Source organism: Aspergillus ruber, assembly GCF_000600275.1.
Source record: "Aspergillus ruber CBS 135680 unplaced genomic scaffold scaffold00003, whole genome shotgun sequence".
NCBI classification, from domain to species: Eukaryota; Fungi; Ascomycota; class Eurotiomycetes; order Eurotiales; family Aspergillaceae; genus Aspergillus; species Aspergillus ruber.
The window spans coordinates 186,517-201,111 of NW_024467299.1; the positions used below are offsets into that span (position 1 = coordinate 186,517).

Below are 14,595 nucleotides of genomic sequence, written 5' to 3' on the forward strand. Positions count from 1 at the left end.
CACGAAGCTTCCGAGCCTCCTGTCGAGTATCGCTGCTATCGAAATCCTCGCCTCAGATTCTATCAACCCTTATCTCGATCTCAATCGTAACCCACGGTTCCTGATTCCAATTGCTCGTCCCATCGTGTCTACCTCCTATCCACCGCTTCCCCCCACACCTCTTCCCCACTTGTCCTCCGAGACATGATCTCTTCTTGCCATTCCAATGGCTGCGGAAACCGTCGAACCCTCGACACATAAAAAGGTGCAAGGAGCATCGGTCTCTCCCAAGAAACCGGAGTCGGGAGGCGCCCAAAATGCCCACGAGAGGGAAAAGCAGATGGTGGCCTCCGCCCATCCGTCGCATCAACGACACATGAACCCCTTTACCGCCGCAGAGCGTCCGGATCAAAAACATCTGAGTGTATCTGCGAAGAATCTAAAAGTAGCCGATTTTGCGCTTTTGCGAACACTGGGGACGGGTAAGTCTCGGTTCGGGCTGCGGTCGTATGTCCGGTGTCTGATCTGTTATCTTTCTCCGTGCAGGGACTTTTGCTCGAGTATGGCTTGCCAGATTGAAAGCGGATGAGAGGAAGGATAGGGTATATGCATTGAAGATACTCCGCAAGGCAGATGGTGAGGGTGGACTTTGCCTGTTGTGCTTCTATGAGGCTAACGCGTGGCGTTGTCAATGTGCGCAGTGATCAAACTGAAGCAGGTCGAACACGTCCGCAATGAACGGAAAACACTTGCAGCTGTCTCTGGTCATCCTTTTGTGACGACTTTAATAGCGTCGTTTTTTGACGCGGAAAGTCTATATATGCTGGTATGGTGTTCCGCGATTCAGAGGGGAAGCGCATGGGTCTAACAGCTTCCTCAGCTGGACTACTGTCCTGGAGGCGAGATATTTAGCTATCTACGACGAGCGCGACGGTTTAACGAACCCACATCAAAGTTTTACGCTGCCGAAATAACCATGACAATAGAATTCCTGCATGAGATGGAAGGGATTGCTTATCGCGACCTAAAGCCAGAGAATATCCTCCTCGACGCCGACGGCCATATCAAACTTGTCGATTTTGGTTTCGCGAAGGAACTTGGTGACCGCGAGACATATACACTATGTGGCACGCCGGAGTATCTTGCGCCAGAAGTTATTCATAACAGTGGCCACGGCCTTGCAGTGGATTGGTGGGCCTTGGGGATTCTTATCTATGAGTTTTTGGTCGGGCAACCACCTTTTTGGGATCATAACCCCATGCGGATATACGAGCAGATTGTCCAAGGTCGTTTACGCTTTCCGCAAAACGTCATGTCCCCTGCAGCTCAGAACATCGTCTCCTTGCTCTGCAAAACCAATCCGACGGAACGACTGGGATACATATCGGGTGGCTCTGCAAGAGTAAGATCTCATCCATTCTTCGAAGGTATCAAGTGGGATGATCTCTACCATCGCCGTATAAAGGGACCTATCATCCCAAGAGTCGACCATCCTGCGGATACAGGCAACTTTGAGGAGTATCCAGATCCTCCAGTGAGCAACTTGACCCCATATACCGATGATTTGAAATCAAAGTACGAGCCGTTGTTCGCCGATTTCTAAAAGTTTATCGACCACACATGCTTCTTTAACCGGAGTTGGCGGAGCTTAGTGTCTCGCTTTTACAATCTTTCGTCTTATACGTCGCCCGTGGCATGAACGCATGTTAATATAAGTTGCACATGCCTCGTCTTCTTGGAGCCACACTGATTCAATTTCTCTTATCCTCCTTCTGCTTTTATTTTCCTTCCTTTGGGTATATTTTGGACATGGGAGTTACGAGCAAGTGATTATACGAATGTCTATAATGATGTCTTTTGGTTATGATGCCACATAAGTCTGCCATTCACTATTCTTCTGTGTCAATATATAGTCAAGTCTATCAGGTGTTTGGCTTTGCCTTTCTTTCTACATTGTCATAATTGCCATTTGTTCTGCTTGTTGTTATCCAAAAATTGTGTCTGTGTTCAAAAAGCAAGTGGCTGCAAATCATCTCAGGTGTACATATCTAGGAAATGGATATATCGAAAGAAGTTTAAGCCATGGCTTTGTGGCCTCGCTCGCACTGTACTCATAGTCCATATTCGAAGCTCTCCCACCGTGCTATGTACATTTACAGGTAATTCAATTCAAACACCAACCAAGCTAACGAACAAAACAGACCAAAACCCAGAATCCCCTAACGCCTTTCTTCACTCCTTGTATGCAGGAATGTGACATGCATGCAGGATGTTGATATCCCTGGCGAGACTCAAAGTGTAGACTCGTTTTTCGTAGTCCTCGCTTTAAGGTGATGGCTCTAGAACCAGGTGGGTAATCTGATTTCACATATCGAGGTGCGTAGGTTCTGAAAGTTCTACGTTAACTGCAGATTACCACCGTCTATATATGGCCTCAGAGAGGAACAGAATAAACCTGTCGAGCAACGCCATCCTGCTGTAAATGTACAAAAGGGTATCTTTTATTCTATTTGATGGGCGTGAGACGTAACGGTCATAGCGAAGGGTCTGTTTTCCAAGTCCCTGATTAAATGTCAGTACTCCTCAGTTGACTCAAAAAGGTAAGGAACTATACCGTCGAAATCATGCTGCACAAACGCCATCGGGTCATCGATATCCATAGCTCCCATCTGCCCAACACCAGGACTGAAACTCGTGATCGGCAAGACGACAACATCTCCAACCTTGCGGCGATCTTCCTGCCCAGTAAAATCCTCGTAGGTGACATTGCGCGAGGTTTCGGGATCGATCTTGAAGTATTCTGGGTTATTGAGGTAACTGAAGATGGCGTCCGTCCATGCGGCAGGACCTGTGAATTCGACAACAGTCTTATCCATTTTATTCGACTTGAGCACGCCTAATTTCTTCATCCGCAGCGCTTCCTCGGTGATGTAGGCGACGATGTCGCGGAGGACAGGGTGACCTGGCTTGGCCTGGATAGTCCACTGACAGAATTGGATGCGTCGTGAGTACCATTCGTGCCAGTCATCACGATCAGGATCCGCTTCGATGCCCACGACCAAGCCGACAGTCGACTGGTCCAGTTCCCGAGGGAGCCATTCAGACGCAGGCTGTAGGGCGGTGGTGTCGATGTCACTGTAAATACCCCCACGCGCAAGAAGTACTAAGTACCGGAAGAAGTCCGCCTTGAGCACAGCAAGTGGCAGTGCCTCATATGCCTCCACCACTTCCGGCACCGACGCAAAATAGTATTTGATCAGGTGGCGCTGGGTATCGTCGGTGATGACCTGGTGGACGAAACCAGGGTGCAACTCTGTCCAGCTGGCTTCGGGGGCGCGCAGGTCGTCAATGAACCAGAACGAAGACGGATCATATTTCCAAGTTTGCCAGATGTAGGCGGGGAATCTGTTCGAGATGTCGTAGGGGAAGTGGTAGCGGAGTCGGTCGCGAAGGGGTGCTGTCGGCGCGGGTTGGAGGGGGAGCTGTTGGACGGTGCCTTTCTTTGGCAAGAATTTCTCGTTCACGATTTCATGCGGGGTTGATGGAGGGACATCGGTTATCGAGGAAGAAGACGAGGAATGAGAGGATCGGAGGACTAGGATACAGGCGACAAGGAAGATCGCGGCGATCAACGACTTCCGAAAAGTGAGCATTGTACCGGCCGCAGACAAGGGAGTCCCGGCGACTGGGATAGAATCGCGTCAATCAGTACCGGCGAAAATAAAGATAGTCTGATTTAGTGCTATAAGAATGAAGGCAAGACTCTGAAGAAGTGCCTGACGAAACTACCACGAGGTATTCCGGACGCTCCGCCGATGATCCACGGGTCGATGGAGCAGTATGTAACACTGCAGTAGTAACTATATCCTGCGCAGTCTGATGCGGCCAGGCATTTTGAGAGGAGCTGCAGCAATGATATACTAGTAGTAGGTGATAATATGTAGTGCCTGGAATGGGACTGAATAAGCGAAGAAAAGAAAAGACCACGCGGCCGCCAACGTCAGATTGCTTAACATTTCTGCGACACCGGTGCACAGATGCATTGCAGAGTATAATGGCAAATGAAGACGATATTATTTTACATCCCCTATTTAAACAGGCTTGATTTCGAGTTATAAAGTGCAATTGTTCTATCCGATGTGCTCTATACAAGGTTCTATAACAAAAGCCTTTATACTGCATCCTGCAGCTGCATACAAAGCGGAGAGCTTGGCGGCAGGACTGTTTCTCCAACAGAGAAATCTGAATCGAGCATGAGCACAGAAATTACTATATAGGTACTCTGGCGATACAAAATGCATGGTATTATCTCAACGACGATCTCAATCTTCCGATCGGTTCCTGGTCTGTCGTGCTGGTTTCCGACTTCACCTTTCCGCATCTCCGGCATACTCTGTACCAGGTACTACAATGACTGCGCTGTGACATAGACGACTGTACCATCAATTCAAAGCAGAACTACGCAATTATTAACGATGACCAAGGCCAAATAAATATGTCCTATGATGCCGGCGACAGCGCCGTCCCGTCTCTTCCAGTCACAAGACATAACCCCTAGCGACAACACACAGAGCATGGACCCGGGGTCCCAATCCCATCGTCCAATGCCGGAAAAGGGATCAAATGGGCCATCGAAATGGGCCGGGAAACAAATTGCAATCGTGACCCTGATCGTGGTGATGACCGTCTTCACCATTGTCTTGGTCGTCACATTGCCCATTGAGCTGCGGCCCCGGAGCAGCTACCGCATTGCTCGCGTTGATTCCAGCTATTACGATGGGGCCAATCGTCCCAAGCGTGTTTTGGAAAACTTTCCGGATCCTGGTCTAGTCCAGGTTAACGGTACCTGGTATGCGTTCGGTACCAATGAGGCGAACAACGATACGGAGGTACCGAGGGTGCCAGTCGCAATATCTTCGGACTTTATCAATTGGACAAAATTGGAGAGTCGCCAGGTGCTACTGGCAGATGGCGATTGGGAAACTGATGTTAATCACTGGGCGCCGGATGCCATGCAGCGGGTGAGTACAAGCGGATTTCTTATGGTGCCCGTGCGAGAATGACATTTCTGTCTAGGACGATGGAAGATTTGTGCTCTACTATTCCGGAGAATTAAAGGACTGGAAGCGACACCACTGCGTTGGCGTTGCTGTCACGAACAACACAAGCCCCCTGGGTCCCTATGTGCCACAGAATACTCCCCTGGTCTGCCCCTTAGACCAAGGCGGTGCCATTGACCCCTCTCCGTTTAAAGACATCGATGGAAAGCTTTATATCGTCTACAAAGTCGACGGAAATAGCATTGGAAATGGCGGAAGGTGCAACAACAGTAAACCACCCTTCAAATCTGTCCCCATCATGCTGCAAGAACTCGAAAAAAACGGTACTACTCCTATTGGAGATCCGGTGCAGATTTTCGAACATGATGACGACGAGGATGGCGAGCTGGTCGAGTCCCCCAATCTCATCCGGACGGCGAAGGGCATCTACTACCTATTCTACTCTTCCCATTGCTTCATATCGCCCGAGTACGATGTCAAGTATGCCACATCGCCTTTCCTCCGCGGCCCTTATACCAGGGCTAAAAGAGAGTTTCTCAGGACAGGCGATTTCGATCTCGATGGCCCTGGAGGCGCCACTGTATCCCAGGATGGGACCAAGATGGTTTTCCATGCGAATTGCGACCATGAGCGATGCATGTATGTGGCAGGAATCCACATCAACTCGACTGCATTGAATGTTACCTTGACCTCTTTATGATCATGGTGCTAAGATGTATGAGTTCGTATGATTAGAAGCGAAGATACCTTGTTCCGTGAAGACATCTAGTATCTAGATAAAGAAGTCAGCCAATAATAATGTGCATAGATGACGCCATACCACGCAGCGGCATCGGCCTCCAATCTGTCACCGCCTTCCATATACAGAACGGTCATTTCAGCTTAATCGCCGTCTAGATTTCGACGATTCTAGACAGAACGTCTCCTTCTTTGCTCTGTGCCTGACTGCCACCATGGCTTCCTTTCAGAATGCAGCGCGCTCAGCTTCCCGAAGACTGGTGAAGCATTGTGAGACTCCGACCGCATTCGCCGGAAGAAACCGATTCTACTTATCACAATCATCCCACCTGAGAGGACTACACAGCGTCCCGCCACGGAGTTCCCACTCGACAGTCGCAGCGGAGAAACAAGAACTGAAAGATGCCTCCAATCCTGCTCTTTCCTTCCCTTGTCTCGATGCCCAGGAAGAAAAGACCGCACGGCTTACCGCGCGATCTCTCGAGTCGGGTCCGGAACCGTCGTACACCACAGGTCACCATGAACGATTCCATTGCGAGGCACCGTTATTGCTGGATTGGGGTGGTGTCCTGCCGGAGTTTGATGTCGCGTACGAGACCTGGGGTCGATTGAACGAGGATAAGAGTAACGCTATTCTTTTGCACACCGGACTCTCCGCATCAAGTCACGCCCACAGCACCGAGTCTAACCCTAAGCCCGGGTGGTGGGAGAAGTTCATCGGACCTGGCGGGCCACTGGATACAAACAAATACTTTATTATCTGCGCCAATGTTCTTGGGGGTTGCTACGGGAGCACAGGGCCTTCGTCGATTGACCCGTCTGATGGAAAGCGATATGCTACTAGGTTCCCCATCTTGACCGTCGAAGACATGGTGCGGGCTCAGTTCCGCCTGCTGGATGCGCTTGGTATTCAAAAGCTGTACGCATCTGTCGGATCGAGCATGGGTGGTATGCAGAGTTTGGCTGCCGGTGTTCTGTTCCCCGAGAGGATCAACAAGATTGTGAGTATCAGTGGGTGCGCACGTAGCCACCCATACAGTGTTGCCATGAGACACACCCAGCGCCAGGTCCTTATGATGGATCCCCGCTGGGAGCGTGGTTTTTATTACGACTCCATCCCGCCGCATTTCGGAATGAAGCTTGCCCGTGAAATCGCAACGGTCACTTACCGCAGCGGACCGGAGTGGGAGAAGCGCTTTGGCCGCAAGCGTGCCGACCCCAGCAAGCAGCCCGCCCTCTGTGCAGACTTCCTTATCGAGACCTACCTCGACCACGCAGGTGAGAAATTCTGTCTCGAGTACGACGCCAACAGTCTCCTCTACGTGTCGAAAGCAATGGACCTGTTTGACCTGGGATATGAACAACAATTCGAGACCCGGAAGCGCCGGGCCGAGTACGAACGCAAGATCACCCAAGGCGACAAACAACTCGAACAAAGCGATCCGGCTTGCAGCCTGACTCTTCCGGAACAGCCCTACGAAGAACAACCCTCTGTCACCGCATCCATCCCACCGATCAACGAGTCTGTCTTTGGCAGCGGAGACAAGAGCCTAGAGACGCCGCCAGAGGACCTTGTCCGTGGATTGGCACCTCTCAAGAACCATAAGGTGCTAGTCATGGGCGCTGCCAGTGATATACTTTTCCCCGCTTGGCAGCAACGCGAAATCGCTGCGACGCTCCAGGCTGTTGGCAACAAGAATGTCGAGCACGTTGAACTCGGAGAGGATGTATCGCACTTCGGGCACGATACATTCCTGCTTGATTTGAAAAATGTTGGTGGCACGGTGCAAAGGTTCCTGTAATGATATAAAAGTTATGTTTCTGTATTATTATTGTATAGCATGTTCATAATGATGATGCATATATAGGCGTTTTTATTATGTTGTTATTCAGCGGTAAATTAGAGGCAACCGTCCAGTAAATTCGTCCGAATCTCCAGTCTAGTAGTCATTCACTTTGTCAACGATATTAAATAGCTGAACAGGTAGAGGCTTGGGACATCATAGCGAAATGTAAGTTGTCTTCTCCAAAAGAGAGTGAGGGATGATGCTGATGTCTAGTTGCAGGGACTCAGGCCGGTAGAGACCTATATTCGAAAACACTATGGGCTGCGTCAACTCTTCCACAAAGCTATAGTGATGAGTGCGGCTCACGTGCAGTCCCATCTCAGTCCTTTGGCCTAACTAGTTACAATGTGGTTGTGCCCCCTCGTGAGGCGCCTGCCTCGCAAGGGCTTAGCAATTTGGTCAAAAAAGGTCCCGCTGAGGACATTGATTCGGGGAAGAACAAGAGGGCAAAAACTGGGAGCGTCCCGGCAGATAAAAGGTGTTTTCAGGGTCTTTGCTATTAGCAAACAAGCTAGTACTAACAACTTTACCAGTATTACGAGCGAGACGGCGGTTGCTTTTTGACGAAAACCAACCCCCGCTGTCACGAAGGTTGCTCACCCCTGTTCCCTCTCAATGAAGGACTCAAATAAAGCTGGTGCCGTTATGTTCCACGCTGCGGATGTTTTGGCCCGAAGACAGGGTAGATGCCTGGTGGCAGGCGATTTACAGGGACAAAGACGGAGCAGAGAAGCCGCAGAATCTGATATGCACGAGTCCCTCGGCTCATGAGATGTACAGTGTCTATTTGCCCTTGAACTTCTACCCCTGGATTTAAAAATAAATAAAAAATAATAATCGGAGGGCAAGGGGCTTTCTGTCCGTTTATGGCGGTTGAAACCAGCGGAGTCAACTGGCTGGTCGGCCTAACCACTCAGCCCCAACTCACATCAGACTTCGATCCAAGTAGGCATGGTCTTGGACTGCACAATGTACGTACGGAATAACTTATTCGTTCCAGAGATGCTAATTAAACCCAGGACGCATGGCCCTATCAGCTACCCACTTCCGGTAATAAGATTCCTCAAAATGCAATGGTTCCTGAATAGTCACCGCGTTGCGAGTGGCCGCAGAGCCAAGGGAATTCCCGGACGACTCAGAATCCGATAACGACGACAGCTTGCCCTGGCTAGTCTCGTTGAGCACACCGGGGAAGTCGTCGCCTGCTAAGCTTGCACCGAAGCGAGAGTTCTAGCACGGAAAATGAGCTTGCTCTCACGCCTCAAAAGGGAGTTTGAACGCAAGGACAGCGAGTAGGTGGCCAGATGACAAAAAGAAATGAAAAGAGCAAGGGCATGGTAATTTAGTATCCTTATTATTTTATTTGTTTGTTGGCTCTCTCGTGAAAAGAGCATGGTTAGACACTTCATCCTATATAGGATCGACGCGGCATATCGGAAAATCAGTATACTTAAATCAAACTACATAACCTTTAGTAACAAATGCATGCGTCCAACAAGAAAAGTAGAAATAATGGCCCTCAGATTAGCTCTCAGGTTCTCATTGACTTCCAGGCAAATGCGTGTTTCACCGGATATCGTACAATTTTGGCTTATGTGATTAAACACTCATCACTGGGCAATATAACTAAAAGAAAGAGCAGGGCAGCCGTTATAGGCGTCTTATGGACACATTAATCCATCAGATCTTAAGAACGGAGTAACATCAGCATAACTGATAGACCCTGGAAGACACATTAGCGACGGCTCATATACACATCCAAATTCAGAAACGCTGAAACACAAGATAAATCGGCAAGCCACATCAGTTTGAAAACTACCTTTTCACTCTTCACAGACCTGCTCAACGCCGTTACCACATTGTTACAGACGGAGCATTATTGGGTTGTCCAAATTGGTCTCGAGTGTATGCTATTTAGTTGTCGTCATTTGGCTGCCGGGGTGTAGCGAATGGAATGGAAACATAGGAACGTACCTTTATACGTTAGTCTCGCTAGAGTGACAGCATTGCTTTATACATTATAAGTAATGTACTCATCCAGGAGAGATTAAAGAACTGCGAGCAAAACAACACCGAAATAAGTCGATATCATTACCAGTCCCTTAGATCTCTGTTCGTCTCAATCACCCACACATAAGCGCGTCTTCTTCCACAAAAAGCACTAACATGCTCTCAAGGGATGAAGTCCACGCGTTGGAATAATCCAGCGATCTGGCTTATTTCAAGGTGTCATGAGAGTGCTCTATGGTGTACTGGGATATCATCATTGGGAGTAACAATAATGTCTTCGTCAGACCTGCACCAGCCTTGTTAGTTATAGTCTCCGCGAGCAAGTTCATGGGATCCGGGCTTTCAACGTACCCGGTGTTGATAGGGACGTAAAGGAGGGAAGGCACGCACGCGACAACGCGGAGACAAAACAGCGCCGCTACGCACGTGACCTCGCTGCTGATCCACTGCGGAATTCGAGCTATGACGATAGAATTCATGAGTTGGCTGTCTGCGCTAAACATTGGAGGCCTTTCTTGTCTTACTGTTGGGAACTGTATGTAAAGATATCCCATCATATGAGAACGCTGAGCTTGCGAGCATTGAATTTGATATTGACTACTTCACTACTGCAGGTACCCTCGATTTGACGAAATAAATCTCCGCCGCAAGTTCAAAACCGGAACGCACATCAAACAAACATAAACAAACGGAGGAGGGGCATACATACAAATATTTCGAGGATGTCGTGGATCCAGCAACACGCCAATTCTCAACAGTCACGATTGGCTGCTACCGCTGTGCTCTCGGGAGCTGCTGTCGCTGGCGCCATTCTTGGATACCAGGCAATTCGACGAGAAAAAGCCGTGCACAAGCTTAAGGCTTCCATTCCGGATATAAACGACAGTCATTATGCGGAAAAGGTCCGTTATACACACCATCAGGTGCTTAGAATTGTTATGCAACGTCCGGAATGCTGATTCAAAGTGAAGCTCACAGAATATGGCTCCGCGGCTGCACCGCAATTGAGCAAAGAAGACGAGCGCAGTGCAGCGCTTGCACGCAGAGCACAGGAGGGAGATTATGATGACGGTGAGCATCCATGGATCTTGCTATTCTAACTAGGACTAACAAGTACAATGGGATATAGACCTAATACTCGAACAACTCGCCCGGAATCGAGTATTCCTCACCGATGAAGGCCTTGCCAAGCTCCGATCATCTTTCATAATTGTCGTCGGATGTGGTGGTGTCGGATCGCATGCGGCAGCCTCTCTCGCTCGCTCTGGCGTATCCAAGATCCGGCTTATCGATTTCGACCAAGTCACCCTCTCTTCGCTGAACAGACACGCCCTCGCGACGCTAGCAGACGTGGGCACGCCAAAGGTGCACTGCATCCGCAAGCGCCTAGAACAGATCGCTCCATGGGTTAACTTCGATTGTCGGAACGAGCTCTTTGGGGGTTCCGCGGCAGACGATCTTCTGGGCCCGTGGCAAGGGCAGAAACCGACTTACGTACTTGACTGCATCGACAACATCACCTCGAAAGTAGAACTCTTGCACTACTGCCATACAAATTCGATCGCCGTGATCTCTGCCATGGGAGCCGGCTGCAAGTCCGACCCTACTCGTGTCGTGGTGGGCGACATCTCTCTCAGCACCGATGACCCACTTTCGCGTAGCACCCGTCGACGACTGAAGGCTCTGAAAGTCAACACTGGCATCCCAGTGGTTTTCTCGACTGAGAAACCGGGCCCCGGGAAGGCAAGTCTGCTTCCCCTTGCCGAGGAAGAATTCAAAAAGGGTGACGTGGGCGAGCTATCCGTTCTCCCCGATTTCCGGACTCGAATCCTCCCTGTCCTGGGCACCATGCCCGCAGTATTCGGATATACCATTGCGAACCACGTCATCTGCGACATCTCCGGCTATCCCAACGACTACAATGCTGGCGGCAAAGGACGGGATAAAATGTACGATGGCATCCTCGCAGCAATGCAGGGCTTACATGAGAAGCTTGCCCGTACAGAAGCCGGACAGGACTTCGTTGGTCTTCGTCTACCAATCTCAAAGGATGATGTAGGATTCCTCGTAGATGACATCTGGCGCGGGAAAAGCATCGTTAGCGGCCTGCATAACCGCCTGCAGCTGATCCTGTGGGAGAAACCGGCTCGTGGGTTTGGTCCCGACTCTTCTTGGGAAAAGGAAGGGCAGAAGTTCATTCCTATTGCGCTGAAGGACCTCGTCTGCTTGACCAAGGAAGAGGCCATCCGGCATGAACGCGAGGTTCTTCGCGAGGGGAAGAGACCGGAGGACATCTACGATGAGAAGACGGTGCAGAAAGTAAAGGAAAGGATGAAGGAGGCGGAATTTTACGAAAACTACCGTTAAATGCGGTTTATGATAACGTGTGTATGCAAAAACGAAAATTTATGTACAAAGCAATGACCACTAGCTATTTAGGCAAGCATTGTGTTTATGCTCCAATCTCTTCCGAAGAAACAACGGTTCCAAAGGCATCATCCAACTCACTCAATACAATAGACACCAACTCCGTGGCCTCAGCGCCGGGAATATCCCTATCCCCAACCGCATCCCTCGCAATAACTACATCATACCCACGCTCAGCTCCCGCTCTAGCCGTCGTAGAAATACAGACATGCGCCATATACCCCACCAACACAATCTTTTTCCCCACATCCTCCAACCCCTTCAGGTACTCATCCAAATCCGTCTGAGCAAAGGAGCTGGGAAACTTCTTAGTAACCACCTTCTCACCAGCCTTTGGCGTCAACTCCTCAAACTCCTTTGCGAGTTCGGTGCCTGGGGTGAAGACGGGTGCGCCAGCGGGGACTTGGTGGACAACGTGGACGATGTTCTTGCCATTGCCAGAGGAGCGGTACTTATTCAAGAGATTGGCAATGGACTTACGGGTTTGGTCGACGTTTGCGGTTGTGAGGAGGCCTGTGGCGTATTCGTTCTGGGCGTCGATGATAATGAGGGTGGAGTCTTGGACGGAGGCGGTTGAGGGGGTAATGCCAATGGTTTGGCGGAAGGATTTTGCAGCGGACATGTCAGGAGTTACGAGAAAAGTGATTAAACTTGGGATGTTTTTAGTTTTTGGAAAGGAAAATGGCGAGAAGTCGCGGGGTTTATATGCCATCCTTGAAGGATGGAAATCTTATCTAATCAACATTATAGGCCCACTTTAATCAGTGGAACAGGGACTTGGCGGGTAATCTAACCAGTTTGGGTGAAAATTACATCATTTCATTGGATATACCTGAAGTATGGCGTGGGCTTCTGTACATGGTTGGTAATTTCGAGTTGGCAGGCATTTTTACTTTCAGTCTCATGGCTCTCTATACATTATCGTCTATCATTTGCTTACTAAATTCCAGCAATCATCACCTTGAAAACGTTCTGTCTTCCCGCTTTTACCAACTCAAAGGCCTGCTCTGACTCCTCGAACTTGAACCGGTTCGGGATCAATGGCTTCATAGTAATCTGACTACTCGAGATCAAGTCAATAGCCGCTTGGTAGCAGCTGATCAAATATCGGATTGAGCCCTTGATTACCAATCCTCGGGTGCAGACTGCAGTGGTCGGGAAATTAAATGTTTCCTTTCCCATACCAGCCTGCACAAACGCAGCGTAGATACCAAGCTGGACACACGGCTCAGCACCAGAACATTCCAGAACAACACCTGCACCATCACTAAGTCCTCACTTCTCCTTCAGAATAGTCGCCACTTTTTTAGCATGCGCATAGGGTCCGCACCAGGCTCCGGCCTTGAAGACTTTGACTTTGTTGCCGACTTCAACAACGATACCGGAGGATTGGTGGCCGAGGACCATTGGGCCCGTGAGGGCGTAGTCGCCAATAAGGCCGCGTTGCCAGCTAGATCAGCGTCAGCGTTAAGCCTATGTCTGAATAGAAAAGTACGTACTAGTGAATCTATAGGTTTTTCATTTTAGTGAACCAAATAACAATGTAATGAGTGATAGCAGGCAGCTCACATCACTTCCAAAGATACCCATATGGGAAGCGTGCATCATCACCCCATAAGGATCCCTGGGTTCCAGCTTGGGACAATCCTCAATCACCACATATTTGGCAACGGCAGAATCGACATTGTTGTGACGACTGCGGACGTCTACACCAATTCGCCTTGTCTCAAGTATACCGAAGAGATATGGGCCTGGTACAACCGAGTCAATTACGATGGTGTCATGTGGACAGCTCGGATTGCCGGAAAGATCTTTAAGAGTTAGGGCAAAGATAATCTGCTCATCACGGCTTCCGTGAGCTCCATTCTGGTCAACATCCCTCAGACGCAGGTTGCGTACAATGCCTCCAACGCTGCGGTTGTGCACCTTACAAAGATCTTGGTCATTGAGTGGACAGAGTTTGCCCGTATGGACTGCATCTCTTCCGGTTTTATGATGACAAAGAGCAAGTACTTCTTTCTCCGGCCAAGAAAAGAGGAAATGTTGAATAGAAGCCAACTTCGTATTCCAGTGCTGACCCAGCAGCCAAAGGAACTTTTCGACAAATGGTTGGGAATGATCTCAGGAGGCCAAATCTGCGATCCGGTCGAGCTGACGGGGGTAAGTCCCGTCCGGTATCCCGGTTTGAAAATGTCGCATACTAATATTTCCTTTTAGGCCTATGTGTTCCTTGCACCCGGAGAAGTGTATCCAGCACAATTGCGAGAGGTGCAAAAGAATGCCATACAAGGAACACTGAACATGTATGAAGCAGTCTCATATGGTGAGATATGTACATTCAGTCTAGAACGTATGGGCCTTCTATAAATCCTGCGTTGCCAATGACCTCGGAATATCCACAAGCAGACGTGGTGTGTAAAAGCATTACCTAGATCATCCAAGCGGTATCAACTTCTCAGCCTCAAATTTAGGAATATTCTGAACCCCCCCCAAAAAAAAAGATCGTCTATAATTTTATTTATCCATGCTCAAAT

The 14,595-nt window shown here is 49.4% G+C and overlaps 8 protein-coding genes across 8 annotated transcripts; 5 read left to right on the forward strand and 3 right to left on the reverse strand.

The window, feature by feature from the left end:
* Positions 1–205: 205 nt before the first annotated feature.
* EURHEDRAFT_447957 (cAMP-dependent protein kinase) lies at positions 206–1,582 on the forward strand (the record flags this gene model as incomplete). Its single annotated transcript, XM_040783703.1, has 4 exons — positions 206–461; positions 526–615; positions 681–805; positions 860–1,582. The coding sequence occupies 4 exons, from the start codon at positions 206–208 to the stop codon at positions 1,580–1,582; spliced, it is 1,194 nt and encodes a 397-aa protein (XP_040642049.1).
* Positions 1,583–2,512: 930 nt separating this feature from the next.
* Positions 2,513–3,632, reverse strand: EURHEDRAFT_512624 (glycosyltransferase family 32 protein; the record flags this gene model as incomplete). The annotated part of the gene is made up of 2 exons (XM_040786083.1): positions 2,513–2,541; positions 2,594–3,632. 2 exons carry the CDS (start codon positions 3,630–3,632, stop codon positions 2,513–2,515), a joined length of 1,068 nt encoding a protein of 355 aa, XP_040642050.1.
* Positions 3,633–4,979: 1,347 nt separating this feature from the next.
* Positions 4,980–5,894, forward strand: EURHEDRAFT_408697 (glycoside hydrolase family 43 protein). Its single transcript, XM_040780891.1, has 2 exons — positions 4,980–5,000; positions 5,056–5,894. Exons 1-2 carry the CDS (start codon positions 4,992–4,994, stop codon positions 5,737–5,739), a joined length of 693 nt encoding a protein of 230 aa, XP_040642051.1. The 5' UTR covers positions 4,980–4,991; the 3' UTR covers positions 5,740–5,894.
* A 44-nt stretch (positions 5,895–5,938) lies between these two features.
* Positions 5,939–7,707, forward strand: EURHEDRAFT_408698 (homoserine O-acetyltransferase family protein). The gene has a single exon (XM_040780892.1). The coding sequence runs from the start codon at positions 5,993–5,995 to the stop codon at positions 7,577–7,579; it is 1,587 nt and encodes a 528-aa protein (XP_040642052.1). The 5' UTR covers positions 5,939–5,992; the 3' UTR covers positions 7,580–7,707.
* Positions 7,708–10,356: 2,649 nt separating this feature from the next.
* On the forward strand, positions 10,357–12,001 carry EURHEDRAFT_374458 (tRNA threonylcarbamoyladenosine dehydratase; the record flags this gene model as incomplete). Its single annotated transcript, XM_040778637.1, has 3 exons — positions 10,357–10,536; positions 10,606–10,705; positions 10,764–12,001. 3 exons carry the CDS (start codon positions 10,357–10,359, stop codon positions 11,999–12,001), a joined length of 1,518 nt encoding a protein of 505 aa, XP_040642053.1.
* An 85-nt stretch (positions 12,002–12,086) lies between these two features.
* EURHEDRAFT_512628 (putative isochorismatase family hydrolase) lies at positions 12,087–12,683 on the reverse strand (the record flags this gene model as incomplete). The annotated part of the gene is made up of 1 exon (XM_040786084.1): positions 12,087–12,683. One exon carries the CDS (start codon positions 12,681–12,683, stop codon positions 12,087–12,089), a length of 597 nt encoding a protein of 198 aa, XP_040642054.1.
* Positions 12,684–13,000: 317 nt separating this feature from the next.
* Positions 13,001–13,336, reverse strand: EURHEDRAFT_448026 (uncharacterized protein; the record flags this gene model as incomplete). The annotated part of the gene is made up of 1 exon (XM_040783711.1): positions 13,001–13,336. A coding segment is annotated over one exon (336 nt), but the record flags the coding sequence as incomplete, so codon positions are not given.
* A 315-nt stretch (positions 13,337–13,651) lies between these two features.
* Positions 13,652–14,542, forward strand: EURHEDRAFT_544810 (uncharacterized protein; the record flags this gene model as incomplete). The annotated part of the gene is given in 3 exon segments (XM_040787437.1): positions 13,652–13,880; positions 13,893–14,070; positions 14,116–14,542. The coding sequence occupies 3 exon segments, from the start codon at positions 13,652–13,654 to the stop codon at positions 14,276–14,278; spliced, it is 570 nt and encodes a 189-aa protein (XP_040642056.1). The 3' UTR covers positions 14,279–14,542.
* Between the last annotated feature and the right edge of the window lie 53 nt (positions 14,543–14,595).

Coding starts and splice junctions, on each gene's coding strand:
- EURHEDRAFT_408698 (XM_040780892.1), top strand. CDS start 5,993: ATGGCTTCCTTTCAGAATGCAGCGCGCTCAGCTTCCCGAAGACTGGTG.